This window comes from Magnolia sinica, chromosome 5, assembly GCF_029962835.1.
Source record: "Magnolia sinica isolate HGM2019 chromosome 5, MsV1, whole genome shotgun sequence".
NCBI classification, from domain to species: domain Eukaryota; kingdom Viridiplantae; phylum Streptophyta; class Magnoliopsida; order Magnoliales; family Magnoliaceae; genus Magnolia; species Magnolia sinica.
This window is the reverse complement of record NC_080577.1, coordinates 97,370,390-97,392,654: the sequence shown is the minus strand read 5'-3', so window position 1 is coordinate 97,392,654 and position 22,265 is coordinate 97,370,390. Positions and strand designations below refer to the sequence as shown.

The window sequence follows — 22,265 nt, the reverse complement described above, 5'->3', positions numbered from 1 at the left end:
TTTCATCCCATACATTACATATGTTATTATACATAAGCATTTTATACATATATCACATAATAGTAATTTACATTATATGAAGGAAACTATTTGTATGACTAAGGAATGTAAGAATCCTATCCTAATACACTTAATAAGTACAATCCATCAACAAAATCTCATTCAAACATTTTAACAAACACTTAGACTACACATTTCCAAGTATATAGGCTAGACTTACTGCGGCGTGAATTATGACAATTCATTCCACCACATCGATCATAAAGTATATAACATACGTGCATCTAAATTAAAAATCATAATAAGTACAAATCAGGATTTTTCATTCATTCAAACATTTCAACAAACAAATAGAATGCATTTCATATTTACATAGTCCACACATATATATTTCATCGAATACATCGTAACTAGGGTCATATGGCGGCAATCAAGTCAGACATAAATCATTACTGACATTGAAAGCCTTGAAAACCATAACCTAAACGTTTATAGTCCTCACCTTTCATCGGATTGCTCGTTTCGAACTTGGTTTGATTCCTACGCACCCGAATACGGAATGACAATACCTAAATCATAAAAATAGGTTAGTTATTTCACTGATCACCCTATCTAGACTTCTCAAACAAGAGTAGTGTTAGGATTCCTTACCCAAATCGAAGTTAGAATAGATAGTGTAGCGATGGTGGGGAGGCAAAACGACGTGTGGAGTCGTGGGAATGAATCCCAGCAATGATCTCCCTATCTCCCTCTATTCTTCTCATTTTCTCCTTTTCTTTTCCCTTTCTTCTCTCTACTAGGATTTGAAATTCGTATAGAATGAGAGAGGGGTGAGTTTAGGTCCTTATATAGGCCTAGAACTGGTCTAAATGGCCCCAAGGCCATGATATACTTAGGTTATAGCCAAAGAGCGGCTGTTTCGGTCTAGCGGAGCTCATCTGGAGGCCCATTTTCTGCATATGGTCCAGAGAAAATTTTCTGACATTGGATCTAGGTCAGGTTAAGTTTTCAGTCCGGATTTATGGATCGACCGTAGAGGACCAGTTTTAATTCAATGGTCACCAGTACTCAATCAGGTTTGTTTGGTCGTTAGTATGTTTAGTGGTTAAAAGCCTGTTAAAAAAATTAGCTCACATGCATCTTCTGTCATGACTCATGTGAATCTGCATCCCATGTATTGTGATAATTTTGGTAAATGAAATGCACGAAGTTTCTTCTGCTTGTAATGTGAAGGATGTGTGGGTGACTGTATGTCATTATGTTGAATCTGACACGGGTTGCACCCTATGTTGTATATAGGGGATGCCACCTAAGGCCACACGGAGTACGGCACGTCTTACACTTGGCGACTCGATTGACTGGACACCTCCCCTAAGCGATAACCATACGGACCCCAGTTTGGGCCCGATTCACGAGACTATGCCGGATTCTTAGCCGGCCACTGGCCCCACTAATGGGCCGACACCTGTTGCACTACTGGTTCAAGAGTAGAATCGTGCGTCTACCTCGATGCCACACGAGCCTTGGTCGGCTCCTCCTCCTGATAGGTTGGAGCAGATGATACTCTTGATGCATCAGCAGCAACAACAGTTTTTGGCCACCATTGTGGGGGTCATTACTAAGAATATACACATGGTCCCAATTGCACCGCCAGTGTACCTTGTTGGAAATATGAGTGCTAGTGGCCTATACGAGCGATTTCAGCACTTTCAACCTCTTACTTTTACGGGTACTCACAGACCCGAGGAGGTCGAGTATTGGCTCGACCTCATCTCTAAGATGCTAAAGCCGCTACACTGCACTGAGCCAGAGCAGGTTGAGGTGGTCACGTACATGTTTGAAAAGGAGGCCAGTCTCCGGTGGGATAGCATCCTACAGACCGTGGCTGCTGATTATGTATGGATGTGGGAGGCTTTTGAGACGCGCTTTCACGAGAAGTATTTTCCTCTCACCTACAGCAATGAGAAGGACGAAGAGTTTTTACGCCTCCGACAGGGAGGGATGACAGTTGCGAAGTATGAGAACAGATTCATGGAGCTGGCTAGGTATGCTCCATTGATATTAGCGGATGAGTCAATGTGTATGCGGTGATTTTTTAAGGGTCTGCAACCCAAGATACGCTCGAAGATGTGCTGTGCTAGCATGCATCACTATGCTGAGCTGGTGAGCATGTCTCTATGCGCAAAGTAGGATGGGGACATGCTATCTCATACACTTGTGCCTATGGTTCCTAGGCCTTGACCGGACTTACCGAACAGACTGTTCCTCGGCAAGAGACCCCGTGTAGACTCACCTCCTAGGCTTGCGGCTCCACCGGCTCAGCTGATGTGACCAGACTTGTGGTGCACCTATTGCAAGAGGTCTGGCCACGTTGATACGTATTGTTTCACCAAGATGAGGGACAATGGCTTCTCGCCGCCTTAGAGGTTCAACCGCCAGCTTCCTCAAGCTATTGTAGCTCTACCTCTATGGTCAGGACCAGCACACCATCTTTTCAGCCGCCTGCACCTCGATTTACACCGCCTCAGCAACCTATGGTGTCGTAGCCCAATCGTTCTCAGCAGGCGCGAGTACATGCTCTTCCAGCCGAAGCGTCTGATTCAGCAGTTACGCTGCCTTTAGCTTTCGAGGTCACTACCCACATCCAAGGTACCCCAATATTTCTGTTGGTGGACACCGGGTCCATTATTTCAGTGATTTCATGTTCTGTAGTCAAGCGCTTAGGGCTAAATACGACCTCGATGGTTGGGGTGAGAGTTATCGTAGCACCGAGAACTTTTACAGATGTTACCAAGTTGTGTGAGAATTGCTTGATAGATTTAGGGAGCAGGACCATATGCATTAACCTGATTGTCACCACGATATACCATTTCGACTTCATCCTTGGCATGGATTGGCTTATTGAAATGAGGGCCGAGATTGACTGCGAAACCCGACTGGTAACGACGCACGGGCCTAAAAACATGACCTTCACTTTCCCCGTTCAAGTTAGTTGCCCCTTTCAGGTTCTTTGTTATGCTACCCTATTGAAGTATCATAGTGGTCTGACACTTGAAAACATGCTAGTCATTTGAGATTTTGAGGATGTGTTCAAAAAGATACCTGGATTGCCCCCTCAGCGCGAGATCAATTTTACCATTGATCTAGTACCTAGTGTGACACCCATTTCATTATCGACTTATCGCATGCCTTTGTGTGAGATGGAGGAATTAAGGAAACAAATCGATGATTTGTTGGATGCTGGCTTCATACGACCGAGTGTATCCCCTTGGGGAGCACCGGTGTTGTTTGTGAAGAAGAAAGATGGATCACTCAATTGTGTATTGATTACGCATATTGAACCAAGTGACAGTGAAGAATAAGTACCATTTACCTAGGATAAATGATCTATTTGATCAGTTGAAAGGGGTGCAGCATTTCACGAAAATCGACTTACAGTCATGGTATCACCAGTTGTGCGTCAGGGATGAGGACGTGCAGAAGACAGCTTTCAGGACCAATTTTGGGTACTATGAGTTCCTTGTGATGTCGTTTGAACTCACAAATGCACTGGTCGTGTTCATGGACCTGATGAACCGGGTGTTTCAGCCTATCTGTTCCGATTCGTCATTGTGTTTATAAATGACATCCTGATATACTCCAAGAGTTGGGAAGATCACGAGGAGTACCTGCGAGCAGTCTTTGATACTCTTAGGAAGAACCAGTTGTTCGCTCAATACAAGAAGTGCGACTTCTAGAAGGAAGAAGTGAAGTTCCTGGGACATGTGGTGTCCAAGGAAGGCATAGCTGTGGACCTTGCTAAGGTAGCCGCAGTTCAGGACTGGGAGCAGCCCGGTTCGGTTACAGAAGTGAGGAGTTTTCTTAGCCTGGCAAGCTACTACCGTTGATTCATTAGGGACTTTTCTAAGATAGCCAGACCGTTGTCTCAGCTAACTCGGAAAGACCTTAAGTTTGCTTAGAATGAGAAGGCAGAAGCAGCTTTTTAGGAACTGAAGGACAAGTTGATGTCCGCCCCTATGCTAGTATTGTCAAAGCAAGGGGTCAAGTATACGATATACACCGATGCCTCTCGTGTGGGTTTGGGTTGTGTTCTGATGCAGAAGGACAGGGTTATTGCCTATGCATTGCGACAGTTAAGAAAATATGAGGAGAACTACCCTACGCACAACTTGGAGTTGGCAGCCGTCATCTTTGCATTGAAGCTCTGGAGACATTACCTATATGGAGAGGAGTTCGAGCTCTTTTACGACCACAAGAGCCTTAGATGCATATTCACACAAAGAGACTTGAATATGAGGCAGCGACGATGGATGGAAACCTTTAAGGACTTCAAGTTCGAGGTCTCCTACCATCCTGGCAAGGCCAACCTTGTGGCAGACGCGTTGAGCCGTAAGAAGACTATAGCATTTGCGGCTCTGCTGATGATCGATGAATGAAATATGGTTGAGTTTTTGTGAGACTTTGAGCAGAAGCTTTTGGTTAAGGAGCCGTTCGAGAGTGTCGCCCATATTCATGTGCAGCCACTCATCGTTGACCGAATCATTGTGGCTCAGGGCGAGGACGAATGGTTAGTGGAGTTGAGGAAGCAAGCCAATGACGATGTAGACTCTGAATGGAGACTTGGTACGGATGGGGGTTTACTTTATCGTGGCTGCCTATGCGTCCCGAATCTTCATGACCTAAGAAAGGAAGTTCTCGAAGCAGCTCACAATTCGAAGATGGCGATGCATTCTGGTAGTATAAAGATGTATTAGGATATGAAGCGCTCATACTGGTGGGATAACATGAAGGCCCAAATAGCAGATTATATGTCCCGTTATCTCACGTGTTAGCAGGTTAAGGCAGAGCATCGCCGACCTCCTGGACTGCTTCAACCCATGCCCATAGCTGAATGGAAATGGGATTTCATCTCTATGGACTTTGTTTCAGGGTTACCGAAGACGAGGAAGGGACATGACTCCATTTGGGTGATCATGGACCGGTTGACGAAATCGGCTCATTTTCTCCCTATTAGAGTTTCGAACACTGCAGATGATTTGGCCAGGCTGTAATGGGTGTGAAACTGAAATTCAGCACCACGTTCCACCCGCAGACTGATGGGTAGACGGAACAGGTAAATCAGGTGTTAGAAGATATGCTGCAAGCTTGTGTACTTGATTTCAAGGACAGTTAGGATGATTGTCTCCCTTATGCAGAGTTTGCTTATAACAACTATTTTCATGCGAGTATTGGTATGGCTCCCTATGAGGTACTGTATGGGCATCCCTGTCGAGCACCGCATTGTTGGGCAGAGGTTGGTGAGAAGAGTTTGATTGGCCTAGAGTTAGTTCAGGCGACCTCAGAGAAGATCGACATTATCAGGCGTCGACTTCTTGCAGCATATAGCAAACAAAAGAGCTACACTGATACGAGGCGGCGACCGTTAGAGTTCGAGGTTGAGGACCATGTGTTCCTGAAAGTTTTCCTATGAAGGGAGTCCTTCGGTTTGGAAAGAAGGGAAAGATCACATCGAGATTCATTGGCCCATTACAGATACTAGACTGAGTGGGTGTGGTAGCGTACCACCTTACTTTGCCCACATCGCTCGTAGGCGTGGACAACGTATTTCACATTTCGATGCTGAAGAGATACGTTCCTGATCCTTCCCACATTATCAAATGGCCGCAGGTGCAGTTGAGTGAGGACGCTACTTAGATACATTCCTGATCCTTCCCACATTATACTGCGATCGACACGTATCTTAGATAGGAAGGAGCAGGCATTGCGCAGTAAAGTTATCCCACCTGTGAAGGTACTATGGACACATCATACTGAGGAAGAGGCTACTTGGGAAACAAAAGCCGAGATTCGTAAGAACTACCCTTAGATTCTCAAGGAGTACAAAAAGGTACTAATTTCGAGGATGAAAATTTTCTTTAAGGGGGGTAGATTGTAATATCTCGAAAAAATGGTACAAAGACCTGAATACCACCTTAAGTAGAAATCACTAAGGACCAAATTCTTTTGGAATTAGACGAAAATTAATTAAGTACTAAATTGAATTAATAAGCAGATTAGCTTAAACTGCTTTCTATACGAACTATAAGACCCAAAACTAGTAAAATCGCTATTGCTACATTACCTAAAAGCCTATGATTAATCCCAAAACCCGGTTGCTCTCGGGAGCATCACGAAACTCCGCATCGGCTTTGGACCGTGCGTCGAAAGTCCGATTACCGCGAAACCATACGCTTATGACCGCCTCACTAGACTTGACAACCATCTCGGAAATCAAGTCCAAATAGTATCCCGAAATGCACGACTTGAGCCCAAAGCGAACTGTGTGAGAAACGCGAGTATCTTTAGAAAATAGATTCAAACTTAAGTAATATGGGCCGTTCACTTGTAAGACAAATCTAAGGTTTCAGACCATCAGATTCTGACCTAACTACACCCTCAGATTAGGAAAATTTTCCTACACAGGTCAGTGTACTTGTGGCCCTGATCGAGTGTCGACGACCGTTGAACTAAATTAGGTCCACCGCAGTCGATCCATGAATCTGATTGGATCAAAAATTTAACTTGACTTAGATCCAATGTCAGAAAACTTTTCCTAGACCATACACAGAAAATGGCCTCCAGAAGTCCTCCATTGGACCGAAACAACCACTCCTTGGCTATAACCTAAGTATACCATGGCCCTGGGGTCATTTTCATCAGTTTTGGGCCTATATAAGGACCTAAACCCACCCCTCTCTCATTCCATACGAATTTCAAACCCTAGGAGAGAGAAGAGAGGGAAAAGAAAATGAGAAAGTGAGGAGAAGTGAGAGAGAGTGTGAGTTAGTTGTTGGGATTCTTCCCTGCCGCTCCACTTGCTGAAGCGCTGCTTCCGTGTCGATATACCGGCGATTCTGCGTTTTTGGGTAAGAAATCCTAACCCTAATCTGATTAAGGAATCCAAATAGTAGAATCAGTGAAATAACTAACCTATTTCGTGATTCAAGTAACCGTTGTGTCATACACAAAAACGTGGTATTCAAACTGAGTTTGATACGAGTATATCAGTGAAAGGTACGGCTATAAACGTTTAGGTTATGGTTTTCAAGGATTTATGACTATCTTGATTGCTATCATATGTGCTAGTTACGATGTTTCCGTATGTTACACATATATAACCTATGTTGAATATAATGCATTCTATGTGTTTGTAGAAATGTCTGCATGAATATGGAATTATGATTTGTGCTTGCCATGTTTAGTAATTGAGAATATCTGATCGTTATATGCGTGGCAACTCCTTTGCGAAAGGATTCGCCATAATATCTATTATAACTAATATACTACATGTGTGTTGTAATGTATAGTCTAAGTGTTTGATCAATTGCCTGAATGAGTAATTGTTTGATGAAATGTATTTATTAAAGGTGTTGAGATCAGATTCTCAATCGCCTTAGCTATTCCAATAGATTTCTCCATGTAATTTACATTAGGCTTAGTGATCCATGTATGAAATGCTTATGTATGATGATATGTGCACTATGTGTTGTTAAAATGCTCAAACGAGATTTATATTTGGATTGATTATCACATGCTGTCTTTGACTATCACATGTGAATGCTACTGCTTTGGAGTATGATTGGGGCAACGATGTAGTCCAGGCAATCGGTAATGGCTCCTATTCGAGTGGCTGAACTAGTTTCACCACGTTAGACACGTTCGAGGAATCTGGGTCGTACGTTGATTGTTGATAATGGTTAGGTCACGTGGAGTGCTTACGCGCTCCATATCGATTGATTCAATGTGCGCTCGTACTAATCGGACTTGTTAAGTAACCCGATTGGCCTATTGTATGCTTAACTTGTACGGATGCAACTACTTGAATCTAAGGTACCACTTATCAATGAAAGCCCGTGTAACCGTGGTAGACTGGTTAGTATGTTTCGGTGTTGAAGCCTTGCTTAGGTTAGCTCACATGCATCTTCTGTCATGATTCATGTAATACTGCATCTCATGTACCGTGACAATTTTGTTAAATGAAATGCATGAAGTTTCTTTGAGCTATGATGCAAATGCTGTGTTGTTGAGTTTGTGAGCATGTGCTGAATCTGACACGGGTTGTACCCTATGTTGTATTTAGGGAATGCCACCTAAGAGCATGCGGACCTCGGCCCATCTCACCCTTGGCGACTCGATTGACGAGGCTCCTCCCCTAAGCGATAGTCACATGGACCCCAATTCGGGCCCACCTCACAAGACTATGCTGGACTCTCAGCCGCCCACTGGCCCCACTAATGGGCTTACACCTATTGCACCACTAGTTCCTCAGCAGAACCGTGCATCCTCTTCGACGCAACATTTGCCTCAGATGGCCCCTCCTCTAGATAGGTTGGAACAAATGATGTTATTGATGCAACAGCAGCAGCAGTAGCACCAGCAGCAGTTCTTGGCCACTCTTGGGGGAATCTTTGTTTAGAGCATGGGTGTGGCTTCGCCTACTCCATTTGTGCTCCCTACTGGGAATACGGGTGGTAGTGGCCATTTCGAGCGATTCCAGCACTTGTGGCCTCCTACTTTTGAGGGTACTCACAGATCCGAGGAGGCCAAGTATTGGCTTGACCGCATCTCTAAGATGCTAAAACCGCTACACTGCACTAAGGTAGAGTAGGTGGAGTTGGTCACCTTCATGTTTGAGAAGGAGGCCAGCTTATGGTGGGATAATGTTCTCCTCATTGTTGTTGTCGGAAACATGTGGACGTGGGAGGCCTTCGAGACGCGCTTCCAGGAGAAATATTTCTCCCTCACGTACCACCATGAGAAGGAGAGTGAGTTCCTTCGCCTCCGACGGGGAGGCATGACAATGGCAGAGTACGAGAATAGGTTCATGGAGCTGGCTAGATATGCTCCCTTGATTCTCACCGATCAGCCGATGAGGATGCGGTGCTTCTCTGAGGGCCTGCGACCCGAGATACGCTCGAAGATGTGCTACGTTAGCATATCTACCTATGCTGAGCTGGTGGGCATGTCTCTGGGAGCGGAGTAGGATGGGGATAGATTGTCCTACACGCGCATCCCTATGGTTCCTAAACCACGATCAGATTTGTCGAGCACGCGGTTCCTTGGCAAGAGGCCTCGTGCAGACTCTCCTCCCAGACTTGCAGCTCCACCAGTCCCTATGAGGCGACCAGACGTGTGGTGCACCTACTGCAGGAGGTCTGGCCATGTTAATGCCCACTGTTTCACCAAGATGAGGGACAACAGCTTCTCGCCGCCTCAGAGGATCAACCGCCAGCTTCCTCAGACGATTGCAGCTCCACCTCTACGGTCAGCACCAGCGCATCCATCTTTTTGGCTGCCTGCACCTCGATTTTGGCCACCTCAATGACCTATGGTACCACAGCAGAACCGATCTCAGCAGGCTCGCGTGCACTCACTTGCAGCTGAGGCATCCGAGACAGCAGTTGTAGCACCGTTGGCTTTTGAAGTCACGGCGCATGTTCAAGGTACACCAGTCTTCTTGTTGGTAGACACTAGGTCCACTATCTCTATTATATCGTGCACAGCAGTCAAGCGACTAGGGTTGGAAACTAGTCCTATAGTTGGGGTGAGAATCTTTACCGCCACAGGGACTTTCTCGAACGCTACCAGGATGTGTAAGGGTTGTTCAATAGACTTAGGGAGCAGAATAGTACGCATTGACCTGATTGTCTCTCCGTTGCACCATTACGACGTCATTGTTGGTATGGATTGGCTCACAGAGGTGAACACAGAGATCAACTGCGATACTAGAGTGGTGACAGCCCATGAACCAGAGGGCACTACCTTTAAATTCCAAGTGCAGGTCAGTTGGCCCTATCGCATTAGTTGTTACACTTCATTACTAGAGGATATTAATGGTCCAACACTTGAGGACACCCTTGTAGTCCAAGAATTCTCAGACGTATTCATAAAGATACCTAGATTACCCCCTCAGCACGAGATTGATTTTACCATCGATCTAGTGCCTAGTGCGACACCTATATCTCTTTCGACTTATCGCATGCCTCCATGTGAGATGGAGGAGCTGAGGAAACAGATCGATGATCTGTTGGATGCAGGCTTCATACGACATAGCGTGTCTCCATGGGGAGCACCTGTGTTGTTTGTGAAGAAGAAGGATAGATCTCTGCGATTGTGTATTGATTACCACAGACTGAACCAAGTGACGGTAAAGAACAAGTATCCTCTGCCCAGGATAGATGATCTGTTCAATCAGTTGAGAGGGGCACAGTATTTTTTGAAGATCGATTTGCAGTCAGGGTATCATCAATTGTGCGTCAGAGATGAGGACGTGCAGATGACAGCATTCAGGACCAACTTTGGGCATTATGAGTTCCTAGTGATGTCGTTTGGACTCATGAATGCACCGACCGTGTTCATGGACCTGATAAACAGGGTGTTTTGGCCGTATCTATATCGATTCATCATCATATTTATAAATGACATCCTGATATACTTCAAGAGTCAGAAGGAGCACGAGGAGACCTGCGAACAGTCTTCGATACGCTCAGAAAATACCAGTTGTTTGCACAGTACAAGAAGTGCGACTTCTGGAAAGAAGAAGTCAAATTCCTGGGACATGTGGTGTCCAAGGAAGGGATAGCTGTGGACCTTGTTAAAGTAGTCGCAGTTCAGGACTGGGAGCAGCCTGGTTCAGTTACTGAAGTTAGGAGTTTTCTTGGCCTAGCAGGTTACTACTGTTGATTCATTACAGATTTCTCTAAGATAGCCAGACTGTTGTCTCAGCTAACTTGGAAGGATCTCAAGTTTGCCTGGAATGAGAAGGCAGAAGAAGCTTTTCGGGAATTAAAGGACAAGTTGACGTCCGCCCCTGTGCTAGTTTTACTAGAGCAAGGGGTCAAGTATACGATATAAACTGACGCTTCTAGTGTTGGTTTGGATGGTGTTTTGATGTAGAAAGACAAGGTTATTGCCTATCTATCGCGACAGTTGAGGAAACACGAGGAAAACTACCCTATGCATGACTTAGAGTTAGTGGTCGTCATCTTTGCTTTGAAGATCTGGAGACATTACCTCTACGGAGAGGAGTTCGAGCTCTTTTGCGACCACAAGAGCCTCAGATACATATTCATGCAGAGGGACTTGAATATGAGACAGCGGCGGTGGATGGAAACCTTGAAGGACTTTAAGTTCGAGGTCTCCTACCATCCCGGCAAAGTTAACCTTGTGGCAGACGCATTGAACCGCAAGAAGATGATAGCATTTGCAGCTTTGCTGATGATAGCGGAATGGGATATGGTAGAGTTTGTGTGAGACTTTGAGCAGAACTTACGGTAGAAGAGCCATTCGAGAGCATCGCACATATTCGGGTTCAGCCACTTATTGATGACAGGATCATCGCGGCTCAGACAAACGATGAGCTATTGGTGAAGATGAGAGAGCAGCTTAGTGATGATGTAGACTCATAATGGAGAGTTAGTACGGATGGGGGTTTACGTTATCGTGGCCGCCTATGCGTCCCAAACCTTCATGACCTGAGGAAGTTCTCGAGGATGGCAATGCATCCTGGCAGTACGAAGATGTACAGCAACATGAAGGCCCGATAGCAAAGCATGTATCACGTTGTCTCACGTGGGTCAAGCCTGAACACCGTCGACCTCCTGGACTGCTTCAGCCCATGCCCATAGCTGAATGGAAATGGGACTTCATCTCTCTGGATTTTATCTCAGGGCTACCGAAGACGAAGAAGGGACATGACTCCATCTGGGTGATCGTGGACCGGTTGACAAAATTGGCTAATTTCCTCTCTATCAGAGTTTCGAACTCAGCAGACGAGTTGGCCAGGTTGTACATCAAGGAGATTGTACGTCTGCATGGAGTTCCTCTGGAGATTGTGTTGGACTGAGACACACGATTCAAATCTATCTTCTGGACTCATATCCAGGAAGCAATGGGTGTGAAATTGAAGTTCAGTACTGCGTTCCACCCACAGACTGACGGGCAGACAGAACGGGTAAACCAGGTGTTGGAGGATATGTTACGAACTTGTGTACTAGATTTCAAGGACAGTTGGGATGACTGTCTTCCTTATGCCAAGTTCGCTTACAACAACAGCTTTCAGGCAAGTATTGGCATGGCTCCCTACGAAGTACTGTATGGGCACCCAAGAATAGCCTGATTGGCCCAGAGTTAGTTCAAGCGACCTCAGAGAAGATCGACATTATCAGGCGTCGACTTCTGGCAGCACGGAGTAGACAGAAGAGCTACACCGATACAAGGCGGCGACAGCTAGAATTCGAGGTTAGGGACCATGTATTCCTGAAGGTTTCCCCGATGAAGGGAGTCCTCCAGTTTGAAAAGAAGGGGAAGCTCATGCCGAGATTTATTGGTCCATTTTAGATGCTGGACTGAGTGGGTGTGGTGGCATACCACCTTGCTTTGCCCACACCACTCGTGGGCGTGCACAACGTATTTCATATATTTATGTTGAAGAAGTACATTCCCGATCCTTCCCACATTATCAAATGGGAGCAGGTACAGTTGAATGAAGACGCTACTTATGTACTGTGACCGACACCTATTCTGGATAGGAAGGAGCAGGTGTTGCGCAGTAAGGTGATTCCACTTGTGAAGGTTCTCTGGACACACCACACTGAAGAGGAGGCTACTTGGGAAACAGAAGCTAAAATTCGCAAGAACTACCCTCAGATTCTCGAGGAGTATGAAAATGTACTAATTTCGAGGACGAAATTCTTCTGTAAGGGGGGTAGATTGTAACGTCTTGGAAAAATCTGCACAAAAACCTGAGTACCACCTCAGGTAGAAATCACAAAGGACCAAATCCTTTAAAAATTAGATGAGAATTAACTAAGTGTTAAACTAGGTTACCTGTGAAATTAGCACTAATCACTTTAAATACGAACTGCAAGACCCAAAATGTATAGAATCGTTGATGCTATATTACCCTGAAATTCAAGATCAATCTCTAAACTCGTTTACTCTAGGGAGCACACCGAAACTCCGTATTGGACCTGTACTGCACGTCGAAAGTCCGATTACCCCAAAAATATACGGTTATGACCGCATTGCTGGACTTGACAACCATCTCAGAAATCAAATCCTAATAGTACCCAGAAACGTACAATTTGAGCCCGAAGCGAAGTGTGTGAAAAACGCGAATATCTTTAGGAAATGAACTGAAACTTAAGTGAATTGAGTCGTTCACTTGCAGGCCATATCTAAGGATTCAGACCATCGAAATCTGACCCAATTACAACCTCAGATTAGGAAAAAATTTCAACACATATTAGTGTACTTGTGGCCCTGATCGAGTACCGGTGACCGTCGAATTGAAACTGGTCCTCCGCGGACGATCTATAAATCTGATCGGATCGAAAACTTAACCTGACCTAGATCCAATGTCAGGGAGCTTAAGTCCGACCGCACGCAGAAAAGGAGCCACCAGATGTGCTCCGTTAGACTGAAAAGGCTAGTCTTTGGCCATAACTTAAGTATATCATGGCCCTGGGGCCATTCCCATCAGTTCTTGGCCTATATAAGGGCCTAAACCCACCCCTCTCTCATTTCATACGAATTCCTAACCCTAGGAGAGAGAAGAGAGAGGAAAGAGAAGGAAAGAGAGAGAAAGTGAGAGAGAAAGTGGGAGACCGTACCTAGGATCCTTCCCTATCGCTCCACGGGCTGAATCAACCCTTCTGCATCGCTATTTCAGCGATTCCGACTATGTTCTTAGGTAAGAAAACCTAACCCTAATCTATTTTAGGGTTTCAAATAGTGTAAGTGATGAAATAGCTAACCTATTTCATGCTATAGGTGACTGTCGTGTCGTAGACGAAGACTTGACACACAAACTGAGTTCGATACTTGTTTATCGACGAAAGGTGCAGACTATAAACGTTTAGGTTATGGTTTTCAAGGCTTTCAATGTCAGCAATGATTTATGTCTGACTTGATTGCTATCACAGATGCTAGGTACGATATTTTCTGTAAACTAAACATGTAAACTATGTTGGTTTAAATGCATTCCATGTGTTTGTTGAAATGTCTGAATGCATGTGAAATTATGATTCGTGTTTGATATGATTGTCGTTAGAGAATACATGATTGTTATTGATATGGCAACTCCTATGTAGAAGGAATTGCTATGATATGTGTTTTAAACTAATAAAGTGCATGTGTGTAATATGTGTAATTTAAGTATTTGATAAAATGCCCGAATGAGAAAATACTTGTTTAAATGCATGTATGGAGGGTGTTGAGATAGGATTCTCAATCCCCTTAACTATGGATATAGAACCCTTTCTATAACCTATCTTACTATTATATGCTGTATGAATGAAACGTTTATGTATGATAATATGTGTAGTATGTGTGTGATTAAATTGCTCAAGTAAGATTTGTATTTGATTTTGGTTGGCACATGCGGTTTTGGACTGGTACATATGAATGCCTAATGTACATAAAATGTGTTTGGGGCTACGACGTAGTCCAGGCGGTCGGTAATGATTTCTAAGTTAGTGGCCGAGGTTGTTTCGCCACACCAGACATGTTCGAGGAATCCGAGTCATACACTGCTAGTCGACAGTGGTTAGGCCACGCAGAGTGCTTACGCGCTTCATGTTGATCGGTTCGACGTATGCTTGTACCAGTCGAGCTTGTCAAGTAACCCAATTGGCTCGATGAATGTTCACCATGTATGGACGCTACTGCTTGAATCTAAGGTACCAAACTCACCAGTGGAAGACCCGTTTAACCTTGGTACCTCGATCCGCTAAGACTCATGAGCCGAACATAGTGGTATGGGAGACCGTGGTCGTGCTTTCAGCCTATGCTGGGGTGATGAGCCTCCCCGTAGTAACCAGTGAGCAACATAAACTCGTGAGTCGAATACGGTAGTATGGGACACTGTATTCGAGCTGTTGGCCTATGATTAGGTGACGAGCCCGTAGTGAACTTCAGTGTAGAAACTACGTTGAGGTGACAAGCATTTCCGTAATAAACTAGAGTATAAACCAGGCCTACGCTGAGGTGACGAGCCTCTCCGTGGCAGCCTGGAAATTGCCTATCGTATGTGACTACTGGGATTAACGACCCTAGATGGATCAACGTTTGGGTATATGACATAAAGGGAGGTGCATTAGCTTCCCAATCCTGCTGTATAAAAAGGTCTAATAAGAACTCGGTAATCATGCCCATGCACCGCATTGCATGTGTCTTTAGTGTTGGTGTTGAGCACAGAGGAAGGGGTGCATGCCGCGACCGTAAGAGGAAGATCGCAGAGGGAGTGTAGGCATCATTAATACATATTATTTTTGCATTAACCAGAGTACTTAGGGATGTTTGATTGTATTGTTTTATCATTACTGCTTGATTGAATTGATCACATGTTAACCTTTGCCTTATAGCTCCACTGAGCTGATCACTCACTCCCACATTCTGGGATGGTATTTTAAACACCAACCAGACTCTGTCTTAACTACAGGTGATAGCGATGCTTATGAGGAAGAGCCGGACGATTACGATGACGAGGAGGAGTTCTCCTATATGCAAATCTCTGGTGGGTCTATGTAGATCTGGAGTTGCGCTGACGGGGCTACATGATTTTGGATAGAGAACATTACACTTTCTGATTTTTGTATATTTTTGAATTAAACTTGTAATTGTTTAACCTAGTGGCAATCATACTCTGAGGGCTTACTATTATTTTTGTACAGTTTATATACATATCACAGTCTTCCGCTAGCATACTTTAATTGCCTCTGGAGTATGATATGTTGTTTTGGTATAATCTCATTCATATTTAAGGCACTAATACAGACAACATTTTATCATCATTATCTATGTTGCATAAGTGATGCATTGGAACTCGAGAGTGAGTCTATGCTCGACCTCCGATTTTCAGGGCGTTATAGGTATGGCATGTGCAAAGATCAAAAGAAAGAAAATTTGTGAAGAGTACCCGCGATAACGTTTTCAACGATAGAATAATTCTCACTGTTAAAATATTTGTAGGGCCCATGATAACATTTATTTTCCATCCAATCCATTCATGAGGTCACACAAACTTGGATGAAGAGGAAAAACAAATATCATATTGATGCAAAACTTCTCTGACCCCCAAAAGGCTTTCAATGGTATACGTTCAATCCCCCATTGATTTTTATAGTGTGGTCCAATACATCTTTGTATCTGTCTAATTTTTTTGGACAAACATTACACGAGCTCTCCAAATGGACATGCGGTTTGGATATAACACATATGTCATGGTGTTACCCACATAACTTGGTAAGAGTTTAATCTCGAATGTGTGGTCCACTTGAGCCTTCACCACAACAAAATGGGCCTTTCCCTGCAGTCAAAACTGCCGACAAAGGTCCAAAAATGCCGATAAAGGGTTTACTGGCAATCACGCAACTGCCGGTAAAGGTTTTACCGGCGGTAATGCAGGCCACCCCTAAATCATTAGTTATTTATTGTGGTGGCTGAAAACGAGAGAAAGCTACGGATAATATCCGTAGCTATAGAGCCCGTAGTTACCTACAACACATACCCATTGCAATTTTTGTTGTTTCAAATTTTCCTGCCCACTTCCACCACTGGGGGAAAAAAAACGATTGCAGGTAAATCAGTAATGTGTACAAATATAAATGTATAAAGCACACGAACTTAATTCAAAATCTTTTTTTGTATAGAATAATTGTAAGCAATCCTTAGTTTTCATCTGATGAACTGCTAGAACCTAGTGTGTTAACGCAGAAGAAAAAGTGTAGAAAGATCTCTCTACACCACCTTATTTACAATGTTGCAGGTGAAAGAACCACTCTAATAATACAACCCAGGCCCACTTAATCCCATCTCAAAGCATACGGAAAAAAAGAAGGAGAAGGATTAACAACAATAAACTTGAGCTTTCAATCAACCTGTCTTCAACTGGCTTCAAAGCTTCCTTGGTTTCCTTCTTCGTAGCCCCCTTTCCCTTTGCTGCCTTCATTTTAAGGAAAATTTTTCCTATAAGAATGAAAATATAAATTAGCAGCAGTCAAAAAAATAGTAGAGCCCAAACAAGGACTCCAATTTAATAACTAGCTGATCAACTAGGGCAAGTTCAATGAATTTGCTGCAGGGTTCGAACATCATACTATACAAGCTGGATTCAGTTGGGACCTGAATGAGTTGCCAGATTGAAATCAAATGAGTCAAGTGAGTAGTAACAATTTCGGTCTTTTGGTGAGAGACTCTGAACCACTATTTAAAACCATGATTTGGTGGGACCCCAAGCAGGCAAACATAGAATCCAGATTCCAATTCAATAAATTTAGCTGAGTTTCTCATTGACATGGCAATGCTGAATTAAAGAGATGGGTTTGGGAGTTGTGTCCAAGATTTTGAACATTGATTCACAATGAAATACATTGGCATAAAACCAAGCATTTTCACAACACAATTAAATGTAAATGTGGACCTAACTTTCCCGTGGTCCAAATTTCTCTAATGGCAGCTGAATAGTGGGTGGTGAATATCACAAAAGGCTCCCTATGGGATGAACCAAAACATCCAATTGCCCCCCTGATGATTGTGGAACACTAGTCATCATTGTCAATTTCATTGGATGACTAGGATTATCTGATAGGAGACCTCCATCACAAAATGGACACATTCGATGAAACTGGTAAGCTTATCGAAACGTAATCTCCAGTAGTACCAGCGTTCTGTTTCTTTTGATCGAGCTTACACAATAAATTCTGATAAAACCACTTCAAAAAAAAAAAAAAAAATCTAAACTGCAGCGTCAGGGAACCTCAAACAACGAATTAAGAATTAACAAATCTAAGAGATTTATCAGAAGCTAACGTTTCACAATCAAAGTCAAAACATTAAAAGAAAAATGCATAAAAAGATATATATGCTCGATCACCTAAACCTACAAACCCTGTCAACCCAAAAACAGTATCAGTAAATAGAGAAAGACCCATTAGCAACAATCCATAAAACCCACGAATTAATCTACGATGTTCCACCCATGCGTGAGATATGGGCTCTCAGTCAGGGGATGTCCAAAGTAGGCCCTACCTTCTGAATGGCCCCTGCCTCTCAATCAGGGGAAATTTCTCCATGGTTTAAGCATGGAAGCTATGCAGATGAGGGTTGCCAAAAAAGATTGGGCAACGGTTTATCTGGTCATCTAAAGTACCTACAAAATGAGACATCTCAATACTATGTTTGTCAAGGAGATAGCATGCTTCGTGACCTCAACAATTGTATCAGTCAACATTTAGGCCCTTTTCAGGTTTTGGCTTTTCAGTATTGTATATGTTTTCATTTAGTTAGGTGTGGCATGGCCCCTTTTTTGTACTGCCCACCTATTTGGTTGTACAATCCATTTTTCAATTTATACAGATTCAGGTGGTGTGCTCCCACCTTTTTGGGAAAAAATAAAAAATAAAAAATCCTTCCCACCAAATTCTCAGGTACTCTTTCTACTGAACAACACCCAATACCCAATTTCCATCACTGATATTACCAATTTTGCAAAACTTAAAAATCAATATTATTTTCAATTCTTACCAAAATCTCCGATACAATGATTACTGTTAACTAATATGAAAAACGCTTGAAATCATCATTCTCTCCATAAAACTGTCCTCTCCAGAAGAATTTAGCCGGATGATGAGGCTCAATGAAATAGACAGGAAGACTTGTTAACAATTCTAATCAACATGAATCATAACATCATTTGCAAATGAAAGCTAAGAATTAATGAGGAACTATCGCTGACCTTCGACTCTTCCAACCCAAATTTTATTTCGGCATAGCTTATCAGCTGTTGGATATGAATCTGTTTCTAGAAGACGAAGACAGTGAAGAACATGGAATCAAAAAGCTAATGGTGCGCCAATTTGGTCCCTTGCAAAGGCACAAGTAAAAGCATACTGATGAAATTCTAAAGACAAGATGGCAATATATTCTATATGAAAAGTAAAGCAGGCCTACATAAGCAAATGCTAATACTAAACAATGTGGTATATTGGAGGCATTTCATTGTACCATTATTGTGAAAACCCAACATCATTACAAGAGGACCTTTTTTTACAAGTATGTTCAAAGATGATAGATCAATTGACACTTGATGTAAACTTGACTAATGATCACTTTACAAAAACATTATCATGAAAATTGCACAAAGCGGATGGGAAGAACACTTGGTATCTAGACTTCTTGAATGTAATGGAGCACATCAAAATGCAATGAAGTTCAAATTCAAAATGCAATGGAGCACATCATGATCATTTAAATGATGCTTGATACACAGAAAATTTTTAGAGGAAATGCTGCAAACCTGAAATAAATTTGAGTCCTTTATATCTGGCCACAGCTCCTTCAAGAAAACAATCATCATGCATACTGGGTCCTGATACCTGTCCAAAGATAAAATAAGGAGGATAAGAAGAAGTGAATGATTTGAGTCCTAGCTCATCGATTTTAGAGTGAAGCATTCCTTTATAAATGAATAGGAAAGCTGAACAAGGAAAATCATGGAGCATGCAAGAGGTAAAGACAAAGGCTGCAAAAGGCTCATGGATATTTCCTAAGCCGACATTCAAGTTGAAAGTATTAAGAGAAGAAATTCAAAGGTTTTATAACAATGTTTTGACAGAATAACAAAACTACCAGGCTACAAGTTGAGCCCATAGACAATTACATGAACAGAGAAATCATTTTACCCCATATTTGCATAGTTCCATGTTATTTCATCCTTGCAATAGACAGTTCTTCGAAAATCTTATTTCTTTAATATTCAAATTGGGTTCAAAGGTGACTATTACGTGATTTGATTGATGCACCATGGTTCACGCTGTTTCCAGCTCCAGCACGCTACTGGAGAACATTTTTTTTAGTGCACATAGGCAGGAGGATCTTCAAGTGCTTGGGTTTCATCTCTTTCATTGTTTCATTGTTTACCATAGTAATGCATGCCAAGAATATTTTACTAACATCTATAGAAACAACAACAAACATTTGCAGTCTATGACTTGATTAGCAAATGTAAGAACTTCATCAATTCAGCATTTCAACTACTAAAAAATTCACCAAATATCCAATACCATTCTAAAAGAACCTCCAAAATCAACTAATACACACCTAAGGATCAAGCAACCAACTGCTGTTAAGAACTGCCAAACTGTGAATTGGCAGGTGAATTGTAACAGAAGCGAGAACCAATGAAGAACAAACTTTATCAATTCTATTGACTTAAGACACACCAAGGATCAAATGTCAGTACCAAGCAACATGCCTCTTGTGTTTGTTTATAAACTATTACAACAACCCCAAATTCATGTGCTTGTGATCATGCAGATGCTAGATGATTAAAAAAAATCATATCATACATTATATTAAAAAAATCAATAACATGGAAGGGCATGTTTGTTTTGAGAAAAAACCATGGAAAAGAACAAATGTGACAATTTAAAAGAAGAATTTTTTTTTCAAAGATTCATCATGATGAAATTTTCAAAGAATAAAAAAAGGAGAAAATTTATCCTCATGTGTCCTTTCTAATTATCCCACTTTGGTGAACATCACCTCTGCTAATTGACTATTTAACTAAAAGCAATGCATATTTCATGTGGGACCCACGCATATTACTAGGGGACTGCTAAAGTCATGCAGTGTTGCCAAATGTTATGGACATGGTTTCCAGGAACTTATTTCAGGCAAGTCCATGCAAGTCTAAAATCATACCATGGGACATGCTAGATACTATTGATACAAAATGTTCTCTTTGTAAGCCCTCAATATCACTAGTTAGCATTACTAATGAGTTATGATTGCTATGCATACACATGAAATAGAGACGAATCCTAAGACATTAAAGCTCAATTGCTCTTGTAACAGTTGTTTTGTGTGAACACTTTATACCGCAGAATTTCAAATGCCAAGAATAATTAATTTCAGCAGATCATACCTCAATGTATTGAAGATCATAGCATTTTACACAGGACCAAAACAGAACAGCTTCTTCATATGTCCAATTACGATTGGCATCCACACGAAGTTTTATGAGGTGCCCAACTTTCTGTCTAATTTCATGAACAACAGCAGCATCTTCAAAAGGATTTGCTTGACGGGTAACCTGTAGAGGAAGGATTACTCCATGGATAACTAAACTTTTCCTAATTGCTATTAAAAGTGTCATGGTGGGAAGTAAGAACATGCTGACCCCATCAAAGATCAACCACCAAATACAAAAACAAATGAAAGCTAATACAGTTTCAATGGAAGCTATGATGTATGCTTTAAAGACTGCATAAATTCATCCCATGTTCAAGAACATTAGGGAGAATTATATTTATTGGATACTCGATCCGAAGTGTACTCGGGTTTTCAGTTCTGAAAACCAAATCTAAAGAAAAAATTTCTTTACCTTGTTTTTGAAGGAACTACTCATGAAAATTAGTACAAACTTGTCGCTATTGTTGCTCCATCTAATAGAAGTCAGATGATCATGATAAGCACAAACAAATACTTGTGCAGAAATAAACAAAAGAACTACAACATAAATAAAAGACAATTATGGCTATTGTTGCGCCATCTAATAGAAGTCAGATGATCATAATAAGCACAAACAATATGGCATGACCACATGCAGACAACTCTGGTTTAATCTGGCTACTACCAAAATAAAGACAAAAGCTCTCATCTCTCTTTATTTGAAGTAGGTCTAAAAGAAACTCCCTGTATTAAAAATTGGCAGCAACAATAATTAAATGATATAGTACAGTTATTATTAAAATATATGTTTTTCTTTATTTTGAGAAACATGCACTGATTTAGATCATCATGCGAGAATTAATTACTCTTTTTTTAAAAAAAATAAACTTTAAATTCCACTATGTTTTGCTATAAAATCCATCACACCAGTGCTTATACTCTGTCTACGGCGAAAGCAATGTTGATTTGTGGAGCATTCAAACCGTAGAGTGTGACGGTTGATATCCAGGCAGTTAGAAATTACTTAGAAATTGAACACATGGTGTAAATCAATTCAAGCTAAACTGTCCAAATTATGCTTTCTAGTTTAAATGCATCATGAACAAAAAAAAAAAAAAATACTATTATTTGATTACCTAAATATTAGATTGCTTGACGTCTAATCAATGATTAAAAATGAAAAATATCCAGGTGACATTATATGGCACCCTCGCTTTGATGATGTGGCCCAAAAGCTAGATAGGTCAGATCAACAGGTGGGACTTCTCTGGGAG

At 42.1% G+C, this 22,265-nt stretch overlaps 1 protein-coding gene across 2 annotated transcripts; it reads right to left on the bottom strand.

The window, feature by feature from the left end:
- Positions 1 to 16,665: 16,665 nt before the first annotated feature.
- LOC131246369 (uncharacterized) lies at positions 16,666 to 21,872 on the bottom strand. 2 transcript variants are annotated; one of them, XM_058246433.1, is made up of 4 exons: positions 21,425 to 21,872; positions 20,966 to 21,133; positions 19,337 to 19,415; positions 16,666 to 17,007 (listed from the first exon to the last, which is right to left on the bottom strand). In XM_058246433.1, the coding sequence occupies exons 1-4, from the start codon at positions 21,446 to 21,448 to the stop codon at positions 16,856 to 16,858; spliced, it is 423 nt and encodes a 140-aa protein (XP_058102416.1). In that variant the 5' UTR covers positions 21,449 to 21,872; the 3' UTR covers positions 16,666 to 16,855. The 2 variants fall into 2 exon arrangements, with proteins under 2 accessions (XP_058102416.1, XP_058102415.1); XM_058246432.1 differs by lacking the exon at positions 21,425 to 21,872 and having other exon boundaries at positions 20,966 to 21,405.
- Positions 21,873 to 22,265: the final 393 nt, after the last annotated feature.